The sequence below is a fragment of the Mirounga angustirostris genome, unplaced genomic scaffold (assembly GCF_029215605.1).
Source record: "Mirounga angustirostris isolate CCGP_5_RB_7025 unplaced genomic scaffold, mMirAng1.0.hap1 SCAF_6, whole genome shotgun sequence".
Lineage (NCBI taxonomy): Eukaryota > Metazoa > Chordata > Mammalia > Carnivora > Phocidae > Mirounga > Mirounga angustirostris.
In genome coordinates, this window is record NW_026991714.1 from 3,641,089 (window position 1) to 3,664,699 (window position 23,611).

At 42.3% G+C, this 23,611-nt stretch overlaps 2 protein-coding genes across 2 annotated transcripts; both read right to left on the reverse strand.

The window, feature by feature from the left end:
• Positions 1–219: 219 nt before the first annotated feature.
• On the reverse strand, positions 220–1,163 carry LOC123845286 (olfactory receptor 6N1). The gene has a single exon (XM_045876060.1). It carries the CDS (start codon positions 1,153–1,155, stop codon positions 220–222), a length of 936 nt encoding a protein of 311 aa, XP_045732016.1. The 5' UTR covers positions 1,156–1,163.
• A 9,682-nt stretch (positions 1,164–10,845) lies between these two features.
• On the reverse strand, positions 10,846–11,799 carry LOC123845287 (olfactory receptor 6N2). The gene has a single exon (XM_045876061.1). It carries the CDS (start codon positions 11,797–11,799, stop codon positions 10,846–10,848), a length of 954 nt encoding a protein of 317 aa, XP_045732017.1.
• Between the last annotated feature and the right edge of the window lie 11,812 nt (positions 11,800–23,611).

Sequence of the window (23,611 nt, forward strand, 5' to 3'; positions counted from 1 at the left end):
GCAAACCCCCGCACTGTACCATATTCCCATCTGGCTGCTAGCTGGGGATGGCTCCAGCACAGTATGGTGTTTGTGTTGGTGCTGAGAGCCAGGCAGCTCTCGGCCCAGCTCTGTGTCCCGCGCAGGAAAGCACTCGATGCTTGATTTCTCATCTGTACTGACTGACAACCCCCAGGGTCACGATACGTCAGCCTCCCACTTGGCCTGCCCTCCCCACCTTCATCCCAGTATCCCTGACCTCGTTAACTGCCTCTTCATGGCCTCCTTAATATCCCTGTTGCGAAAGCTGTAGATGAAGGGGTTCAGGAAGGGCGTGAGCACCGAGTAGATCACAGCCAGGGCATGGTCACAGTCCAGCGAGTAGCTCTGCTTCAGCCGCACATACATGAAGAGAATGCTCCCATAGAAGATGAGAACCACGGTCAGGTGAGAGGCACAGGTGAAGGCCTTCCTCTTGCCCGCAGTTGAAGGGATCCTGAGCACGGTGCGGATGATCTGGACATAGGAGCTGAGGACCAACAGGAAGGTGGCCAGGATCTTGCAGGAGTTGATAACAAAGTCCACCAGGACATTGATAGATGTGTCAGTACAAGCCAAGCTCAGAACAGGAGGGAAATCACAAAAGATGTGCTGAATGCGATTGGGGCCACAGAAAGGGAGACCGGACACTAAGGAAATTTCAGCCACTGGCCCAGCCAGGCCTCCCAACCAACAGCCAACAGCAATCTTGGCACAGAGTGCTGAGGTCATGAGGGTGGGATAGTGGAGGGGCCGGCAGATGGCTAAGTACCTGTCATAAGCCATAGCTGTGAGGAGATAGCACTCAGTAGCCCCAAGGGAGTGAAAGAAATAGATTTGCAGGAGGCATCCGGAGAAAGAGATGGTCTTCTCCTCGCTGAGCAGGTTCGACAACATCTTGGGGATGGTGGCAGCGGTGTAGCCGAGCTCCAATAGGGAGAGGGCGCTGACAAAGTGGTACATGGGGGTGTGGAGCCGGGAGTCCAGGCACACCACCAGGAATATCAGCAGGTTTCCCAGGACGGTGGTGAGATAGATGAGAAGTAACAAGATGAAGAGGTAAGCCTGGACCCCCTGAAGATGGGGAAAGCCCAAGATGATGAACTCTGTCACCTGGCTCCAGTTCCCGCGGTCCATGGTTCACCACTCATGTCCCTAGATGTGAGGCATGGAAGGACGAGGAAGAATGAGCCACAGAAGTGAGCAAGAACCCTCTGCCACCTCCAGAGTAAAGTCCTCCCAGCAAATGCTTTCAGAGGCCAGAGTCTGGATCCCCGCCAGAAGCCTCCTTCAGGTGTCCTCTCTTGTCACCAGACTTTAAGTCCTCTGGTCTCGCAGCCCATTTTGTGGCCCCCATAATCCATCCTGTAACCCAATTATCTTGCTTAATGAAACTATATAGGCTTTAGAAACTTTAGTATTTTTCATCTAAGGCTTATCTTATTATTTATCTATATTCCTTGTCTTAGGTATAAATTATCCTTTATAGGGATGAAATATTGGTAGTGTAGTGGACCAAGATTACATCATTTCAATTGCCCATTTTTATTTGTAATTTCAACTTATTTTCTTCTTCAACTTTCTGGATACCAAAGAATCCACCCTTTCACCCTGGGCTCCCTCCTGTGTCCTAATGGAGACTCAGGTCTAGCAGCATCCTCCAGGAGCATGGAGGTCAGAGTGTCAGTCTTCTGGATACTGGCATGAATCTTAGTCAAGGTGAAGGGGGGCTGAGTAAATCTGAGAGTCATAGAAAATGAGGAGGCAAATCTATCTCTTGCATTTCTATTGCAAACTGTGGCCACTTCCTCCCTTCTACTGTCTGCCTCCACCGACCTCAAGTGCCCTTTTTGGATTTATTGCTTCACAGATGGTAAATATTTAAATTGTATTGTGAGGTCAATGTAACAAAACTTTATTGAACATTTTTTGTATTGGAAGCATTATTCTTAGAACAGGAGCTAAACAGATGAGTAACATAGGGGACCTGAAGTTAGGAAACGAATATTCTAATAGAGAAAATAGAGAAGCAACTAATTGCTAACCTGCTGTGTATTGGAACATTCCCTCATCGTACAAACATGCTCCTATTCTCACTTAGTCAACAATTAAAAAACAAGCCCCCCAAATTCCTTCTCTTGACTCACTTATCCCACAGCCACTGGTCTTTTTCCTCCCCTGTTTCCGCAGCAACACTCCCGCAGAGTCAGTTTTCTCTTAAACCATTCCAATCAGACCTTCACCACCTGCCAGTCCATCAGATCGCCCCTCCTCACTCACACCAGTTATGTAAGGTCTGCCAGTTCCCGTTCCTTGGCTTGCCCGACTGTCAGCCGGCCTTGACCGAGGTCTGTGTCCCTCTCCTTGACATACTCTCCTCCTTGGTTCTCAGGGTGTCATCCTTCAGATTCTTCCCCCTTGAGTGGTCACTCCTCAGCTGCCCCTGCTAGTTCTTTCTCTCTGCCCTACCTTTCTAATTCACAGAGCTCAGTGTTGATTCTTCCTTTTTCTTTGTTTTGTAAACTCACTCCTTTGTCAATGCTATCCAGTGTCATGGCTGAAAGCACCATATATGTTGAAGACTTTCCAAATCAGTTCCCAGCCAACACTGTCTCTCCTACTCCAGACACAGCTGCCTGTCCCACCTCCCTCAGGACGACTAACAGCCATCTCAAACCTCACTCCTGCGGGCGCCCCCACCCCGGCCTTCCCTCTCCAAACTAGGTAGTCATGGTCTTGCAACTCACGGGCCCAAATCCTCACCGTGATCCTTGTTTCTGTCTTTCTCTCAAATCCAGGATCTATTTTCACTGGGTTCAAGCCATGACATCTCTCAGTTCCATCACTGTAATCGCCTCCTACCAGATCCTCCCTGTCTGTCCATCTGTCACCTCTCTCAACACAGCAGCCACACTGTCCTTTTGATGTTAAGTTAATTCCCTGCTCAAACCTCTTCAGTGACTTGACACTTTATCGTCTCTGTCGCAGCTGTTTCCTGCCAAATTTCCACCTGGGTCGCTTCTCTGTTCATTCGGAGCCTTTGTGCAGATCCGCCCTGCCTGGCAGCCCTGCCTGAGTGCTGCCCCCCAACATACACACACCCCTGTCCTGTCCCAGCACCGCCCTTCCGTCGTCCACAGTTAATCCTTTGCACAGGACTTACCACGTCCTAGCATATCACAAATGTCCTTGTTTGTTGTCACAATGATTTGTTGTTTCTGTCCTCTTCGAGAATGTGAGCCCCAGAGCGCAGGGAGTTTTTCTGTTCCGTTCATCCACCGACGACTCTCAAGGGCCCACAGCTGTGTCTGGAACATGATAATGATTCAATAAATATTTGTTAAGTGAATAAGCAAATTGGGTAGGATAACCGCTCTTTGCATATGCAGGAGCCAGGGGAGCTGGGGATGAGCCGTGGGCTGGACGTGGAGGTCAGGACCACCTCACAGAAGACATCATTCTTATTTGAAATAAAGTGTCAGAATTTGCCAGGTGGAAAAAAGGAAAGAAAGGTATTCTAGGCACAAGGGCACACTTGGGTAAAGGCAAAGTGTTACAAAGGCATCCAGTCTCCTCTTTCTGTCCTCCAGTCCTCTCATCACAGTCAAACCCAATTTTATTTACTCTGCTGGTTCCTGGCTGCACTATCTTCAAAACCTAGACAACATGCCCCCGTCTTCTACCAAAAGCTTTCTCATTCCGAAGATAGGATGTTTCTCTACTAAGATGCGGGAGGGCTATTTCTGGGCGGGATCCTTATGAGTGATCTTGCTCCAGCAAGACCTTAATAAACATCTTAATATTAGTTATTTCCCCTCTGCCTTAGTTTTCTTCACTCCAAATCCATATCTGTCCATTGTCCAATTCTGCCTTCTACCTTCTTCAAATCTGAGGTGCAGATGTGCCTCCTAGAAAAGATTATCTCAACATTTCTATCCAACTCAGATCATATTTATTGTGGATGTTTTACATTCCTTCCCCTCCAGGTATAAATATAAAGCACCATTCCTGGAGCTGCTGCTCCATCTCTGGCCTCCCGACTGCACTCACAGATGAGTTTTCCAGTGACCTTGACTAAACTTCCAGATGAATGTGGGGCCGGTCTCACGGTTGAATATTGGAAGGCAATGTCTTGCCCTTTCCTTCTTCGGAGGGTAGGGCTTCCACATGACTCCAAAGACTTAGTCTCAAGCTATAGAGTAGTCCCTCTTATCCCCCTGTGGTCAACTGCAGTCTGGAAGCAGATGACCCTCTTTCTGATGGATCATCTGAAGGTCAGGAGTAGCCTCACAGTGCATTATGATGCCTACATCACCCACCTCCTTCATCTCATCATGTAGGCATTTTATCATCTCACATCATCACGAGAAGGGTGGGTGCCCTACAGTAAGATATTTTGAGAGAGAGAAAAAAACTACATTCACCTAATTTTTCTTACAGTATATTTATATTTATTTTATACTTCTATAAAACTTAACTTCTACTAGTTTATAATTAAAAATTTAACCCTAATTTACAAATCAAACTTTATCATCGGTATGTATGTATAGGAAAAAACATAGTATATGTAAGGTTTAGTGCTATCTGTGGTTTCAGGCTTCCCTGGGGGTCTTGGAACGTGTCCCCCGCAGATAAGGGGACCCCGCACATTGCTTCTCTGCTCACCGATGTCCTGCTGTTCTTCGGTTCCTGGATCCTGGGACATCAATGTCACACAAAGTCAGCATGGTCAAGCCAAGCATTATTTCCCCTCTGAAACCGGTTCTGCAAATCCTCTCAATTCCCCAGGTCATAATTCTCGGGATTCTGACCACTCCCTTCTTTCCTTCACACCCCACTCGGTATAGAAAAAAAAAATTACTGATGGTTTTCCCTTTACATTTTTTTTATTTCATTTTCTTTTCCTATTTCTAATTACTATTGTAATTCAGTTTCCAACACCAAGAGACATTGAGTCCATGTTGGAAGAAATTTTAGGAAATATCAATTCTCTTTGTACTGCCATAATCTTGGGTTTCATTGGACCATTAAAAATATTTTAAATGTAACAGATATTCCCATCAATTCATAAAAATAAAAGATCTTTTCAAACCACCACCAAAAAAAAAGACAACAAAAAACAAAGGGGAGGCTGAAGCTTCTTGACCCATAAGACAATTCTCTCTGTTGTTAACATGCTTCAGTGATAAACTGAGTCCCTCCATTGACCTGACATCTGAGTTTCACCCACTATCCTTAGTTCTGCTCTGTGGAAAATCCCTGTTGTTCTGGTCCAGATTCATGCTATAAACACTGTTTTCACCATCATCATAGACATTTCACTGTTTGCCAAACGGGTCCCTGTGTTTAGTCTTGACCCTTCTGTTTGCAGCGTACCCTCCTGAGAACATACTTGCTCCTAAGTCCATCCACAGACATCTAACAATTTGGGCACTCAAGTCCCCCACTTTCTTTCCTTGACCGTCCGTGGCAAACAGCAATCTTTCCCACATCTCAATTCCCAGCAGTCCTTCCTCACTTTGCTTCCAACTATACCCTGTCCTGTGCTGCAATATTTTCCTTTCATACGTCTTATCATTCCAAAGCAACTCTCTGTGAGGTTTTTGAAATTAAAATCTCACTTTATGCCCCACCTCCTAGACTGCTTGGCACAATGTCTGATGTCTCACAGTTGTGGTGAAAAATGAAAAAATTGATGATGATCAGGATGAGTAGTCCAGATCCTTAACTCATCAACTACTCATCTCCTCTCATTGGTCTCCTAATATTGGAATCAGGGCTCTTTTAAAACCTAACACATGTATAAATGTAGCATTTATCTTACTTGGGTCCTTTGCAACCATATTATATTCCCTTTACTCCAAAACACTTTTAGAGCCAATCTTTTTCCCACCATTGCATTATCCATAGTGCCTAATTATTTAGGAACAGAGCCAAAGAGCTGGGTTAAGAGGGGATGCAATTTTAGATCATCTCGTTCCATGTTTTCATTGTGTAAAAGAGAAAACCAGGACCCAGATGGGGGAGATGGCTTGCTCAGGATCACACTAGTTAAAACATGGCCAATTTGCTCATTCTGTGCCCAGACTGTATGATAGCATTAGGAAAGCAGAATATCTTTGTGTTTTATTTTAAATATTTTTTGTGTTCTGAATGATATGCCTGTGGACCCTAATTATTCTAAACCTCTCCCTATTTCTGAATGCTCAGTTTCTTCTCAGTGCTCCAACCAGAAAAGAACATGAGAGTAAAAGTGCCTGAGTGACAATGTCTTACCCAGAGCTCAATGGTAGGGAGGGCTCTGCGGGGCTTATGCTGGGGAGTCCAATCACCCCTCAGAGTCTGGAGCTTCCTGCTCACTTCTTTCCCCTCATTTACAGTCACAGCGGGCACTCCTGGGGCTGGAAGGGAGTGCAGCACTTTGATGGGGCCCTGTGGGAGTCAGTCACACCATTAGAGTCTCCTCTCCCATGGCCTGTATCCTTATTAGGTCCTCACAGAGGCAGAAGCCCCTGGACCTTTAGAGCAGTCCTCCTGGGGTTGCCAAAGTGCTCTCTCAGGGAGGGCACCGAGACACAGGAAGTTCATCAGCCAGTGGTCCTTTGTCACCTGGGAGTTCACTTCAGTAATAGTAACTACCTGCCCAGGTTGAGATAAAACATCTCTCAGGGCGATGATTTTTTTTTTCCACACAATACAGTAATTGGGGTGGAAGCCCAAGTTTCAAATGGGTTCCTCTGTTGTGGGACCTGTGAGAGAGAAAGCATATACCTTCCAATGATAATAAGATCTTTCTAAAATGTGACTGGCCTCCTGGACCCTGAGTGAGGACAGAGACAGGCCAGGGACACAGCACTGTTAATACAAATTCCTGATCCCACCTGTTGCTCCTACCTACAGCGGTTTTATCTTCTTTTTCACACACGAGCTGCCCCTTTACTCTCCTGTTACCTTGCCTTGAAAAGAACCCTGTCTCAGGATTTTGGATTTGAATCTCAGTTGTTCTCGCAGCCATTTATGTGACATTGGCTGCCCAACAGGGTGTTTCATTTCCTGGATCTCATATGGACGGGATACTACTTGCCTCATATGACTCCTCACAATCACTGATGTGAGCATGATCAAAAGACAGACAGTAACCAGTGGAGGGAAGGGTCCAAAAACAGGACTGCGGTACTGCTCATGAGGATGTAAAATGGTGCGGTCACTTTGGAAATCAGTTTAACAGTTTCTCAAAAGTTTAAACATATCATCACCAGATGACCCAGCAACTCCACTCCTACGTATATCTACCCAGGAGAATGGAAGAACTCATACATGGAAGCACTGTTCACAATAGTCAAAAAGTGGAAATGACCTAAATGTCCATCAGATAATGGATGGATAAATAGAATATGGTATATCCAAAAATGGAACATTATTTAGCATTAAATGTGAACACTTAACACAAGTATTGATGTGGTTGGATTAAAATATATGTTACAGTATGAATGAACTTTTTTTTTCAAGATTTTATTTATTTATTTGAGAGAGAGAGAATGAGAGACAGAGAGCATGAGAGGGAGGAGAGTCAGAGGGAGAAGCAGACTCCCTGCCGAGCAGGGAGCCCGATGCGGGACTCGATCCAGGGACTCCAGGATCATGACCTGAGCCGAAGGCAGTCGCTTAACCAACTGAGCCACCCAGGTGCCCCATGTATGAATGAACTTTGAACTCATGCTAAGTGACAGAAACTAGTTGAAAAAAACCCACATATTGTATGATTCCATTATGCAATGGCCAGAATAGACAAATGCTAGGGGTAAGGGATTGGGGAAGGATAGGGTGATGCAAATATTCTAAAAGTAGATTGTGATGATAGTTGCACAAATACTAAAAGTCATTGAATTGCACAGTTTAATAGGTGAACTGTATGGCATGCAAGTTATGTCACAATAAAAAAAATAAACATTTTTAAAGAGGTGAAATAAAGACAATTTCAGGAAAAGAGTGAGAAATTATTGTCAGTAGACATGCATTACAAAAAATGTTGAAGAAAACTCTTCAGGCAGAAGGAAATAATACTAGATAGAAATTCCAAGCTACACAAAGAAATGAAGAGCTCAAGAAATGGTGGAAGGTAAATAAATAACATCAAATTGTCGTATATTCTACAACAGCCATAAGAGGAAAAGAACGACAATGAAATGACATGGGGTAAAGCTCATAAACATAATGTTGAGTGAAAGAAAGCAGAAACAAGAGTGTAAACTGTATGAATGAATTTATATAAAATACCAAAACACGTAAAATCCACCTACAGTGTTAGATGTTGGGTAGCTGGTCATACATGGGGCAGGAGAGGAGTTGTGTTGGATGTAAGGGAGCGTGGGGAAAATTTGGGAGATGTTTCCACTGTCCTGTTCTGAATGCTCCTTACATAAAGATTTAATCTGTGAAAGTTCGCTGAGTTGCACATTACTGAGTGTTCTGTATAGATATTTCAATACCTTTTAAGATCCAGAGTCACCCTCTAGCTTGTACTTTTTCATTTCTTTGCTAAATTGTATGTTCTGTATAATAAAAGGTTATGGTTCCAAACACAGTAGCTGCACAAAGTGCATAATTTACTTAGAGTGAAGTAGAATAAAACAAATCAGATAGGGGGTGTAAAACAAACTAGGAAACAAGCCAAAAGACAGGTGAGTGCTCCCTTCTATAATTTCTGAAGGCTTTGCTCTCTGTTTTCCATGGAAATTCCCATCCTGCTACATTTAAAGTAAGCATGGAGGAGAGGGAGGGTAGAGGAGGAGTATGTTGTCTGTCTCAGAGTAGAGAATAGAAAGGGATAGTGTGAAAGCTTTCTGCTCTCCGTATATGTCTAAGGACTATATGGAGAAATAATAGTTGTAACATACAATAATATAGAGAGAAAAATGGATGCAGAAATAGCAAAGGAGAGAAATTAAAATATAGGTAAAGAAATAGTGAAGCAGTCTCATCCATAAAGGAGGATCATGATTTCTTCCCTGTTTGTTCTGCAGAAGTTGTATGTTTATTTATGTTTATATGTTTGCATATTGTGTGTATATATATATACATATATAAGTACATACACACATAAATATGGAACTTTTATAACTTCATATCCATATGCTGTACACAAGAAAAATAGTTTCAAGTTTCAATGAATCTGCATGGCTAAGAAAAGTCTTATGTTTGAAGTAATTGCTTGATACTTAGAAAATTTAATAAGTGTATTTTAAGATAAAATTCTTAATCTTAATTTTAAGATAAAAATCTTCATCTAAAAAGAGTCTGGGAAACTTGTGACTCAGAAAAAAACTCATTTTGTGACAAATGGCTAGTCTTGGAATTCAAGACCCCAAAAGACATCTTTTGATGTAAAAGAAAGTCAAGGGCTAAATGGGGTCTTAGAACCATATAATGTTAGCAGTGAACATCACCTAAAGATAGTTTACCTGCCCACCGCAGTTTGTGAATAAAGAAATAGAGATCCAGAAAAGATAACTGAGAGTAGCACATAGTTAGTGATTAACAAGGGTTGTCAGTATTACCCAGAGATTTAAAGGGCAGAGGTAGGACAAGCTGAAGCTGGTTGTACAGGAGACAGGGGCATGTTCAACCGGAGTGGATCAAGGCACTGTAAAAAAAGAGTGGGTTCCAGTAGTGATTAGAGTAGGGACCAGAATGTGTAAGTGAGAGGAGTGAGTCAGATTCATTATATTTTTCATTCTTGACATTTTTATTGATACTCAGCGAGTTTAGACACTTGTTAGATTCTGGACATACAGCAAGTAACAAAACTGACATAATTTCAGACCAAATGCAGTTTATAGACTTGTAGGAAAGAACAACAAATTATATCTATACTGATAAATAGTATACATAGTATCTATCTATCTATATATATACATATAAGTTGTGATACATATTTGGAAGGAAACAAACATAATTTAAAAGAGAAAAAAATGAGTAACATATATTAGGTAACATACATTAGGTGATCACATATATTACCCTCTCGAAGATAATGTCACTTGAATGTGACATTTGAACAAACACTCACACAATGAGAAGTGAACCGAATGAAGTGTTGGGGGGAAACAGTGCAAAGTTCTTGGAGTCATACAAATCTTAATGTATTTGAAGAACTCAAAGAGTTCTGGCCTAGGTAGGAAATTTAAAGCTGTAAGAGTAACTCAAGCATCTAGTAAGACAGGACAAAAAAAGATAGAAAGATGGATTCGAGGAATAAGGAGAAAATGAAAAGATAATGATGCAATTGAAGCCAAGAGACAAACTTTTTTAAGACGTAAGAACTGGTCACGTGTATCAAGAGTTCAAGAAAGAGGAAAGATAAGCAGGGTCTAATGGATTCAGCGTGGAGGTCATTAATGATCTTGGCAAAGTATTGTTTGGACGGTTGAGCCAAAGCCAGATTGCAACGGGATGTAAAGTGGGTAGAAAGTGAAGAAGAGGAGGTAGATTGTGTCATTAATCACATTGAGAAGTTTAATTGGAAATGAGAGCCGAGCGAAATGCACTTCTAGCTGCCTGAGAATGTATGCCAAGGAGATATGTGTGCTTATTAAGAAGGGAGATTCTAAAGTATTCTTAAATGCTGAAAGCACGGATCAAGTACAAAATGGAAAACCATAAAGATGTAGGAAATTAAAGAAAAACGTAAATTATGTCTTTGAGAAGGCAAGAGGAGATGAGATCCATAGAGGTGTGATAATGGGAAGATTATTCAAGGTCAGGACAAAGATGCATGGAACTTTTCTGAGGCCAACATTGAGGTGGAAGAAGGACCTTGGTAGAGAGTCAGTGGTGAGGAGGACTAGCTCTCCCCACTTTCCGGGAGATGGTCCTCTTGATGGCCTTAATGAGTTCCTTGTTACGAAGACTGTAGATAATTGGGTTGACCAGCGGTGTCAGTACGGAGTAGACTACAGCAAGTGTCCGGTCAAGTATCAGAGAGTAGCTCTTCTTTAGGCGCACGTACATGAAGATGATGCTGCCAAAAAAGATGAGAACCACAATGAGATGTGAGGCACAGGTGGAGAAGGCCTTCTTTCTCCCCGCTGCTGTTTTTATCTTCAGTACAGCACCAATGATTCTTCCATAGGAAACCATAATAAAGAGGAAGGTGATAAGAATGATGAAGGCATTGATGGCAAAGTCAACGAGGACATTAGTGGATGTGTCCTTGCAGGCCAGGCTCAGCAGAGGTGGAAAGTCGCAGAAGATGTGTTGGATTTCATTATAGCCACAGAAGGGGAGCTGGGAGACCAGGATGACTTCAGAAATGGGACACAGGAAGCCACAAGTCCAACAGGCAGCAGTCATCTTGCCACAGAGTGTTGGGGTCATAACTGCGGGGTAGTGGAGGGGCCGGCAGATGGCCAGGTATCGGTCATAGGCCATGGCTGTAAGAAGGTAGCATTCAGAGGCCCCTAGGGAGTGGAAGAAGTAGGTCTGAAGGAGGCATCCTGCAAAAGAAATGGTCTTCTTCTCGCTGAGAAGATTGGCCAGCATCTTGGGGATGGTGGTGGCTGTATACCACAGCTCCAGGAAGGAGAGTATACTGACAAAGTGGTACATGGGTGTGTGTAGGGCTGCATCCAGTCGTACAACTAAGAAGATGAGCATGTTGCCACAGACAGTGAACAGGTATGCCAACAGCAGAAAGACAAAAAGCCAGCCCCTGATGTGGCCCACTTTGGGGAAACCAAGGAGTACGAACTCAGCTAAGCTTGAGTGGTTGTGCGGTTCCATGGGAGGCGGAGGTGGGGGAGGGAGGGAGACAAAACTGGGTGGAAGTGACTGCCTAACCCAACTCAAAACTTCATTTCTCTTTATTTATTTATTTTTTTTAATAGAGGCAGCATTTTATTACTATTACTGCTGCTACTGGGGATACTGCTCTAAAGAGAACAACTGCTAACGCTCACAACGCATCGAGCATTTTTACAAGTGTTTTGTATTTTACTTAATTTTCACACAAGCGATGAGTACCATTGTTATACCCATTTTACAGATGGAAAGTTTAAGAGCAGAGAGAATGGTGAGATGATGACACTCTTCTTTTTCTTATAGACACCATGTCACAGAAACAGGATTTGAACTCATACCCTCCATGCTGTCTACACTATGTGCCCTTCCCCAAACATTCTACCCCCTCCCCCAGGTCATAGTGTTTCCTTCAGTCAGATTCAAAAGGTGGGTTTTGTATATGAGATGAATGCAGTGGCAAATCTTATGGTTCTGTTCACAAATACAAATACTTCTCGAATACACATGTGTCAGGCAGAAGGAATCCGACTTCAGCAAGGTGCAGTCCCTGCCCCCAGACAGCTGATAGCCTCGAAGGGAAAGCGGGACACCAGTCAGTCATCCTGGTATCGCCTGAGAAGTGCAGAGCTACGGAGTGCTGAGGAAGAGGCTCGTTCCTCAGCCCAGGGTGACTGAGAGGCTTCTCAGAGGAAGAAACTCCCGAACTGAATTTTCCAGGAACAGTAGCAGTTAGCTAAAAGAAGAAAATAAACATTTCAGACAAAAATCCCATGTGTGGGCGCAGAACAGGAAGCAGCTGGACCTAGGGAAATGCATGTTCCCCTCCGCGGTGTCGCAACTGGGAGTTTTGCCCAGTGATTTGGGACCTCAGATGTAGTTTTTAAAACATCACTGATATTTAACTATTCTGACCTCCAGCTCAGAGACAAAGGTGTGAATTTGCCTTGCGGGTATTGCTGGTGAAAAGACAAGCAGGGTGGTTCACGACTCAGAAGGAACCTGATCAAGAGGCAAGAAGCATACATCCTGCATGTTCAGAAAATCGATGGTAATCAACAGAGGTGGGGAATGCATAGCTGGCTTGGTGAATTTCATACCAAAAAAAAGTGTTGCACATTCTATCCGTTTTCAAGCACAGCGTAAAGCAAATGCAAAAAGAGAGAGAGAGAGAGAGAGAAACCACCAACACAAACCATCACAGTGTGACTATAGATGCATAAAAATGGTAGCCAGTGACAGCTACACCATATCCCATATATGTCTCAGTGCCTCTGGAGAGCCTGCCCAAATTCTAGTTTCCATGCTGACAATCTGCTGTGTCTTACTTATTTTGTAATCCTAATACTTGGTACAATGGCTTTCACTTCAAAGTATTCAATGAAACCAATTTTTTAATCAAACTAATTAATTGAATAGTAGAGCCCCCATACTTTCCCCTCAGCTCATACCACCCACCCAAACCCCAACATTGCCCTTAAACCCAAGTGCCCTGCAGTGCAAATAAACTCCTAAGTTTGATATTTTAAAATGCTCAATTGATTCAAAGCTATTAGTGTGTAAGGCACTCTTCTTGAACCTCTTGTATCTACAGGGACTGTGCATTCACCTCTCTAATTGTAGGAGACTAATGACGTTAAAACAGAAATCTTTGCTTCATTGCGTTTCTGGTATCTGTGCCTCTCTTAACCTTTTGCTTCTGGTTTGCCCCTCTTTCTTTTTTCCCTGTCCGGCAACTGCTTCTCATCGTTCAAAATTAGGTCAAATGCCAGCTCTTCAGTGAAGCCTTTCCTGACTCTCTTGGAAAAAGTGACCGATTCCTTCTTCCACGTTTACAGTGCCCACTTAGCATACTGTACCAACTTCGTAAGGAGTCTGTCTTCCCAGAAATTGGCAAGATCCTTGAGAGTAAATGTAGTACTTTGTTAACTATTGTATATCCCCACAGATGCCCAGAGCAACAAGCACAGACCTGTGAGCTCAGTGAATGCTTTGTGAATGTACTTGAACTTTTTTGTAGCCTGAATTTAAGTTATATTCTTCAGTTGCACCTGAACACACCCTTCTTGTCGTCCCCATTGGCATCTCAGGCTCAATATACCTAAAGGAACTTAGCATGGTAAATTTTGTCTAGCGTCCCTTCCCCTAATCCTGTGGAAAAACCCATTATTCTTGCCCACCCAGAGAAATTAAATTCAACAAGTATTTTTGATCATCTTTGGTGTATAGTAACTGTTACTGATGATGTTTTCTTTCTACCTATTAGCTTTTCTGAAGCCAACTGTAGATGTAGGTCAAGGCAAACACGGCATAATTCCAGAAGCACCCACCCTCTGGATCTAAAATTCTAATGTCAGCAAGTGTCTTTAACCCCCCAGTTGGAGAGCCTACAGACGGCCCTCTCTAGGTGAAGTCTTTTCAAATACAGCTGCTCCCGAAATGATACACCTCATTAGATCTTTGTATTCACAGTTCTCATGTCATGAGTGATTTTCTCAGAAGACCCCACTTTCTGCCCTCCACGCCAGCACATAGCCAGTCTGTGGCCGCACACAGGGCAGCTTCCTGTCTCTCAACATTTTTAAAGCGGGTGTTAGCACAGTTAGCCACTCTCTTGGTTGTAGAGTGAATTTAAGTATCAAACGGGGGGATCAGGACAATGGGAAAGACCTGGTAGTCTATGTCTCAAAACCGGACATTCCAAGTCCTTATTTAAGTCATCTTTTCACTAAGCCAACTCCAATTCAATTTCAAAATATTAGCTGTTTTCAAATCCCTTATTGTAGGTCCCACCTTTCACATCCCCAATCTGCATCACTAGCGTGGTTCTCGGATCACCTACCAGAAGCCGCACGTCGCCTGCATCTGTTTCTCTCTTGCTAGGCTCAGACATACGTGGGAGACCAAGACTGGATCTAGGAGGCTTTTCTCCTCTTCAGAGAGTCCAACCCCAAGGAGCAGGGTCCCCCGAGCCAATCCTGACTGTTTCAGGCCACAAGGGGCACAGGCAAGGAAGAGACCTCCAGCCCCAGAAGCAGGTGAGAATCAGGGCCAGCCTCCTGGGAAGGCACTTGGATGGATGCCATGTCACCTTCCACTACCTGGGCTCCGAGAAGCTCTCCCAAATGCTCCCCATCTCACCATCCCTTCCTTGACACCTCCCCTCTCCCTATCACCACCGACTTCTTAACACAGACTCTTGGACTCTGGCTCTGAAAACATGGCCCCACCCTCCCACCCTTCTTCCCATAATCACACGCACCCTTGCATTTCCTGTCTGGCCTCACAAGTCCAAAGAGATTTTGTATTTCACCAAATCTTTCTAACCAATTACTTCCCCTGATCATGTGCCTGATCCAGCCCTATATCGCTCTTCCTTCAGGAAGCTTCTCTGATAGGAGCTGCCTGTTCTGGGAGGTGGAGGGAAGGCAGGGGTTTTGGAGTCTCAGAAACCTTCATTTCAACCTCAGCTCTACCAAAATATCCATTTACGGAGCCTCTGCAAGGTCACACATATCTTTCCAAGCACAGCGCATGCACGAATAAGATTCTCGCAGTTACTCTGTGAGGTGGGTGCAATTGTAGTCCCATTTCCCATTTGGGAAAACCAAGGCACAGAGAGTGTAAAGCTGTGCCCCAGGTCACACAGCTGGAAGTGCCCATGCTCTGACTCGAGAACCGTGTTCATCACCTCTAAGCTCAGAAATGTTGGTAGCGGTTGGAGAAATGTACCCGAGGTCTCAAGTGCTGCCCATTTCAAGGCCTGTCCTTCTGAGCCCTGCTCATTGCCATGCGCCCTTAAGCTGTCCTGTGTGTCTTTGGGTCTATGTTGTCCCTGCATAAGTGTGTACGGTGAAGGTTAAGTGAGATGAACACAAAAAGTAACCTCATTCATTCTAGAATGTGTCTATATGCCCTCCTGCTTCCTGTCCTAGATGTAAATGTTTGTTAATTAAACTCCTCAAAGTAACTCTGGAACCACATCGAAGTTACTTCTCTTCCAGCCTTATTTTCTTCACCCTTAGAGAGAGCGCATCACAGGCATGGCAATGCCTTCTGGCCGAAGGATGGAAACACACCTGTAGTTTCACGAAATCAGCTCTACTGACTCACCGCCTTGAGAGGGTCACACATCATGTGCACCATGCAGGGTTTCAGTAAGGGGATGTTAGAGCGGAATTTCTAAGGGATTCGTGTTAGGTGGTCTGGGGGCAGACTCAAGGGAGCAGGGCTTGGTCTGAATTGGATTCTATGATTGGGCATCTTAGTGAATCTTACCCAGAAGGTAGGTGAAAGCTGTAATTGATAAAGAAGCAGTCACTCATATTCCGCTAGGACAGGGAGATTCTTTTTTTATGGTTTGTATGGTGATCTCATGTTTGTACATGCTTGTATGTGATTATTAAGTGGCCTTTTTCTTTCTCATGTTATCACAATCACAGAGGGATCTAGTCTGATGTTGGTATTCTGTGAGAACATGATAGCTGAATGTCTTTCTCTTTCTCAGATAAAATACATAAAAATGGAATATAGTGTCTAGTACATACGAGGTGATCCACACACTTTGCTTCTTTCCCTCCCTGCCAGGATGCCATTTTCCTTTCTAGTGTTTTCAACATTAATTTATAATTTCCCAATTGAGGAGTTCACTGTATTACAAAATAAAAGGACCAATCTGATCGTTAACATTTTAGTTTCCATGAGCTGAAACTCAACTCCTTGTCCCTCCCACACAATGGTCCTGAAGCAATCGGTCCATACCCCACACTAGACTCTAGATTCACAAAGACTAGAACACAGCTTTCATGTCCTGCCTTGACTACCTTTCCTTCCATCCAAAGATCCCCCAACTGAGCTGCATGTGTGTTGAAGTACCTCAACGTACTGGTCCCTCTTTCTCAGATTGGTTTGGCTTTGTCACTGTCTTGCTTACTGAAAACAGCAATGAGACTACAAAGACTTCATATAAAAATAAGAATCAGCTACATCCCCTAAGTTTTTGAATCACGCTCCCCTCTGCTTAGGACACTCTACAACAAAATCCCGGTGGTGTGCGCATCTGTTTGGGCCCCCCTCCACCAAGGTAACGCCTCCTCATCCTTTGGTCTCCACCTAACATCCCTTAAGAGAAGTCCTACGTGACCACATTACGTAAACACCCTACCTTCCCACCTCTGTTCTGCTCACTGCAGCCTGGCGACTCTTTTAATAAGTACATGTTTTAATTATTGATTTATATGCTTATTTCTCTCTTTTTACCAATAAATTATAAAGTCAGTGAAGACAGAGACCAAGTTTGTTTAACACTATTATTCAGTGCCTGGCATTGTTCTTTTGGAACAAAGTAGATATTGAGTAACAGTTTGTTGCAAGAATTAAAGAAAGGTTTCCTTGATAACTATCCCCATACCCCCCCCCCCATAAATGTACTCAACATTTACAACCAGGATAGACCAGAGTCTCCCCTTATGTTTCCAGAGAACTCTGTACTTAGGAATTCATCTCATTTCTAATAACTTATATACAATCTCTATTGCCATACTGAATTTTAAGCTTCATAAAGGCAGAGATCATGTTTGTCTATTCCATATTTGTCTGTTCCATGCTAAATTCCTCTTGTCTAACACAGTGCCTGGCATAGGGAAGACCCTAGCGATACCTTAATAAATAGATATAAACATTTTTCCCTGTCCATACGTGTTTGGAGGGTTTGTCGTGGTTATTGTACTTGCTTTATTTGTTTCTCTGCCCAGACACAAGACTCTTCCTTACCTCCATTACAGTTCCTCTTGTGACATTCAGTCTATTTCCCAGGAGCTTTTCGAGGTTGTTAGATTCTGACTCTGTCATCTGCCAACTTCATGTCGCCTACAAACTTGATGAGCATACTCTAGGTTCCCTTTGAGCTTATCAGTAAAGCTTTTGAGTGTCATCGCTAAGACCCTTGTGACAGACCCCTAGGTCTTTGCCTTCAAAGTTATTATAAAACACATATTCTTTGAGAAAAGTTGTTCATCTAACTAGAAGATCTCCTAACAATGCTTTCACCCAACTCACACCTTCCCTTGTCTCCCCAAGTGTGTGCAGGGCATGCTCATAGGACTAGGATCATGCAGGCAGAGAGAAATAGAAGGTAAGAAGCCTTGGGGAAGAGCTGAGCAGAGCTAAGAAAAGTATTCTGCAAAGCACCTAAGGATGCTCTCTCAGAACCAGAACCATCGGTGGGGAGATGCCAAAATTACAAACAAACATGAAAACAATAAGCAACCACTTTATTAATTTATCCTGAGCATATAATTTGTCCTAGGATTATAATTTAATCTGTTAAAGTGTACCAGTCTATACTTTATAGGGTAACATGTAAATACCGTAGGAAGGGGTGGGCCAACTTCTTATTGAGCCACATGTAACTACTTCAGCCCGTGCAAGCCCTTTGGCTGTGTCACAACCATTCACTCTGCTGTTGTAGTGGGCAAGGAGCCACAGACAATACCTAGAGGGGACCGATGGGGATGGGTTGCAACCAAAATCTATCTCCAAGACAGGCTACAGATCTGATTAGGACCGTGGACCATAGTTGGATCTGCGACTGTAACGTAGAAATCCCTTCCATGCACACACTTGGTTTTGAAGAGCATTTCTCTGACTCTAGTGTTTTGACAGTGCTTCCCTTTGTCATGGTCCCTGAAAAGACGTCTCTCGGCATCCCAGAAAGCCTCCATCCAGCCTACAATTCTCAAGTGCATGGAGAGCAAATAGATACTCTTCAACAAGTTTTCTCTCATTTGAGCTTCAAAGCAATCTATACGTATAAGCTTTTCCCCCCAAGAGAAGAGGCAGAACTGAAATGAAACAAACAAAAGCATTTATTTGGGGTCTTATCATTGTAATTCGGAGAGCAGAGATTCATGTGGCAACCCAAGTTGTGTCCTCCTAGGGAACAAACATCAGGGATTTTTAAAGACAAAGGGGACATGCACACGTGCGTGTGTGTGTGTGCGTGTGTGTGTGTTATTTACAAAGAATTTTGATTGGTGTTGGCAGCAGAAAACCTATCTTGGCTGAACATACTTGGTGGTGGGGGTTCTCACCAAGCAAAGTCTGTTACCCAGCGAGCTGCAGATATTCACGCAGAGTCCTTGGAATACTTGCAGTTTGGCCCAGTTCAAAGTACATGGTCCCACCCGGTGAGGACCTGCATGAAACCCACTTCTCTAATGGCCGCCCCCCAGCACCACCATAAACCCCCTGACATAAGCTAGCCCATTTCAAGTCACTTGTCACGCCTTGCAGAGCGCACATCCACCCTGCACCCTGCCACTTAGAACTCGTCGGCAGAGTCCTTTGTGTGACTTGCAGATGGCAGAGACGACACCCACCAGCCCCCATGACACCAGCGGTCACAGGCGAGTGTCATATAAACCCTGTTGAAGAAGACAAATGAAAATTGCAGAATAGCCACCCACCAGGAAAGAAATAAGCTGTAATTAGAAGGAAACTATAAAGCTATCACTTGGACTTCAAAGGTTGTTTAGAAACTTTTAAATAAATCTCTTGATTGTTATTAATAAGAGAAGCATAAGAATAGAATTCTGTGAGCCCCTGGAAACCAGACCACATCGTGCACAGGAATCACATCGAAGCAAGCCTCTTAGATGAGATTCCCGCCGACGCTGCCCGGAAGTCTACCCTGGGCACAGAGCATGTCTGTTTTGTTTCCGTGTTAATTTTCATTATGCAGATTATTTAGTAGATCCAAGCGCATCATAAACCATGTCTATGATGAGAGACCATGAATGGTTCATGACTTTACTTGTGGCCAGTCATTTCAGCGATATCTGAAAGTATATCTCCCCCCCAAAAAAATGGCCTTTGTTTTCCAAGACAAAAAATTATGAAAATTCAGAACAGCTCTTAATTTCTAAAGTGATAATCACATTCACTTTCTTCTTCCCTTCTGTTCACATGTGTAGGAATCTAAATAAATAAATAAATAAGTAAAAGTCCTTTGGCAATTTTTATGCTGAAATTATGTGCATCTTTTTATAAACCATGGCAGGCACCCTACAACCTCTTTTTCCGGATTCCAAATGCTGAATATTGTTCTGCTTGTCATGTGTATTTAATACTCCCCCACGTGGCCCATTTTAGTTCTATTTCTAAAAAGCCATTAGAGAAAAGATTTACATTCAAAATAGTTCTTTATTATCTAAACCAAAGTTTAATTTATAATTTCTTCTAATGCTGTCCCTTTCATAGGTCACTGAGTATAACTGAATTATTTTATAAATCTGACTCACCTGATGTCTGGTGGAAATGCTGTCACCAACCCCCTGCCCCACTCTACCCCCATATGTCACCTTTTCTCCCCTTTCTTCTTGAATGTTATGACTATTCTTAACCTTGGGGAAGATTGTCAAATCCCATGAACACCACATTTGGAAATTGTGTGAGATATTGTTTTATCAAAAGGCCAGTTCATGGGACGCCTGGGTGGCTCAGTCAGTGAAGCGTCTGCCTTCGGCTCAGGTCATGGTCCCAGGGTCCTGGGATCAAGGCCCACATCAGGCTCCCTGCTCAGCGGGGAGCTTGCTTCTCCCTCTCACACTCCCCTTGCTTGTGCTCACTCTCTCTCTGTCTCTCTGACAAATAAATAAAATCTTAAAAAAAAAAAAAAGGCCAATTCAGGGTGCAGAGATGTTTTCCTAATATTGATTTCCCAAACCACGAGTGTGTTCTATCTCATCATGATTTATAAAAGTGTTCGATAATGACCTTGAATATAAATTTATAAGAATTTCTCCAAAAGTTTGAACATCTTTTGTTAAGTACTTTATATATATTTTGCTGCTATAATGAATTCTCTTTTTTAAGATTTTTTAAATTCAAGTTCGTGAAAGAAGATATACAAATGGCAGACAGACACTTGATTTCTCTTTAATTATATTTTGTGATTGTTGTTATACAATAATGCAATTGGCTTTTTTTTTTCCCATTGAATTGTGACCAGCACACTGGTCGACCCTCCATATCAATTTTAATAATTTATCTGCGGTTATCTATGCTTCAACACAAGTAAGAATACATCTAAAAATAATTGCAACTTTTCCCAGTGTTTATTCTTTTAATTTCTTTATTCCTTTTGCTTTTTGCTGCGATAACCAGTACCTCCCACAGCCATTATTCTTGTTTCACTCTCAATCTTAAAGGAAATGGTTTTCATAATTCACTATGAGGTCTGCTGCATGATTTTTAAAAGTGCCTACCAGGGGCGCCTGTGTGGCTCAGTTGGATAAGCATCCACCTTCTGCTCAGGTCATGATCACAGGGTCATATTTGCTGCTAAGAAAAAAATGATCCCCAATTAAATACAAATGATTCTAAGGTCATCCATTGTTTTGCTGTTTCTATGCCTGAGGTTTTCTTTCTTTTTATACTCAAACCTCTTTGAATGGCCCTATATTTAATTTATTGAGCCACACATCAGGCTCCCTGCTCAGTGGGGAACCTGTTTCTCCCTCTCCTCCCTGCTGTCCCTCACGATCTCTCTCTCTCTCTCTCAAATAAATAAATAAAATCTTAAAGAAATAAAATGCCTTAACAGGAAGGTTTTTTTTTTCTATTTGTAACTTTGTTGTAGTTTCTCATTTTTAAATTATGAATGATTATCGAATGTGTTTTTATTCCTGCATCAAAAGAGATAATCATCATTTTTTTCTTTTTTAATCCATTAATATGATAAATTGTACTATTCACTTTTCAAATGTTAGGTCAATCTTACATTCCTGAGATAAACCAATCTTAGTCATAACCACTTAGTACAGATGACTGAATTTGGCTCTGAGGGGTATGTGGAGGGCAAATTTTGCATTGATGTTAATGAGTGAGACTGGTCTCTGAGTCTTTCTTCTTACACTGGTTTTATTTATTTTGGAATCAGTATCAGGCAATCTTCTTAAAATGCATCGTTGAGTGGTATTTCCAGGAATTCTGTTCTCTAGAGGGGCTAAACACAGCAGTTACCTTTTTCTTTAGTACTTGGTACTACCTGGGTTTGATGTTTTCTTTAGAGGAAAATTTTTAACTAATTTGCTATTAAGATTTTCCACTGCTTTTGAACTTGACATTGATAATTTAAAATTTCCTAAAAACAAATCTAGCTAACTAATTTTAGTTAGTTGGTGTATATTGTTTATAGTTATCATCTTATCATTTTAAACTTTGTGGCTTAAACGGATAGTTTATTTTTCATTCTTCATATTTCTTATTTTTACCCCTCTCTTCCTCTTGTTGGTTAGTCTTGTCAGAAGTTTTATTCTTTTTTCCTAGAATGAACTCTTTAATTTATATATCCTCTTTGTTGTATATTTTATTATATTAATTTCTGCTCCCCTATGTATCTTTTTCTTCCTTCAACTTTCTTCGTTTTCTTCTCTGATATTATTTTTCTTAGTTCCTACTTTAGACTAATTTTGCACATTCCTTCCCTTACAATGTAAACATTTGAGGTTACAAATTTCTCTCTAAGAAGCACTTCGGCTTTACCCAGAAGTTTTGAAATTATGATTTTTTTATTATTGTTCAGGTCTGAATGTTTTATACTTACCTTTATAATTTCTTCTTAGATTCATAAGTTGTTTAGAAGTGCTCTTTTAAATATCAAAATATGGACATTTAAAATTTATCATTTAGTTATTTATTATAAATTTACTTATATCATGAGTTAAAAGCCAGTCTATATAATATTAATTCTCTTAACCGTGTTGAGGCTTTTTTTATTTGACTTTTACGATTGACAAATAGAAATTGTTTGTATTTAAGGTGTACAATTTGATGTTTTGATTTACGTATGTACTAGTCCCTTCTTTTCTGTGGGTAATGTGTTCCAAGACCCCCAGTGGATGTCAGAAACTGTGGATATACATACACATTATGTTTTTTCCTGTACATACATACCTGTGAACAAGTTTGATTGATAAATTACAGCAAGAGACTCTTAACTATAGGAAACAAACTGAAGGCTGCTGGAGGGGAGGGGGTAGGGGGATAGGGCCTGGGGGATGGGCATTAAGGGGGGCACTTGTTGTGATGAGCACTGGGTGTTATGTGCAAGTGACAAATCACTAAATTGTACCCTTGAAACTAATAATACACTGTATGTTAACTCACTTGAATTTAAATAAAATCTTAAAAAATTAAATTAGAGTAAGAGATGAACAATAGTAGCTAACAATAAAATAGAACAATTATGAGAAGATACTGTGATAAAAGTTAGGTGAGTGTGGTCTCTCACCCTCTCTCAAAATACCTGGTTGTACTCCACTCACCCTCCTTCTCCTCGTGATGATGAAATAAAACACCCGCGTTGTTGGGTCAAGGAGGTGAGTGACGGAGCGTGAGGCTACCATTGACCTTGTGAAGATACGTCAGAAGGATGATCCTCTGCTTCCGGACCGTGGTGGACTGTGGGTACCAAACTGAGGCTAAGGGGGGGAGTACTGCTCACTGTGAAATGATTGTCACGATCAAGCTAATAAAATATCCACCACCTCACATAACTTCATTTTCTTTCTTCCTTCCTTTTTTTGTGTGTCAAGAACTCTGGAGATCTACCCACTTAAGCAGATGTTGAATAGACAATACAGTATCGTTAACTATGGCCACCAAGCTATACGTTAGATCTTCAGGACAAAGGGCTCACCCACTTTAGTGCACCTTATTTTATAGCCTAGCATGCGTTTAATTCCATGCGTGCTTAAGTCAATCTGTATTTTATGTGCCTTCAGTGGGTGGGTTC

Bases quoted from the DNA above. Each gene is read 5' to 3' on its own strand.
- LOC123845286 (XM_045876060.1), bottom strand. From the start codon at position 1,155: ATGGACCGCGGGAACTGGAGCCAGGTGACAGAGTTCATCATCTTGGGC.
- LOC123845287 (XM_045876061.1), bottom strand. From the start codon at position 11,799: ATGGAACCGCACAACCACTCAAGCTTAGCTGAGTTCGTACTCCTTGGT.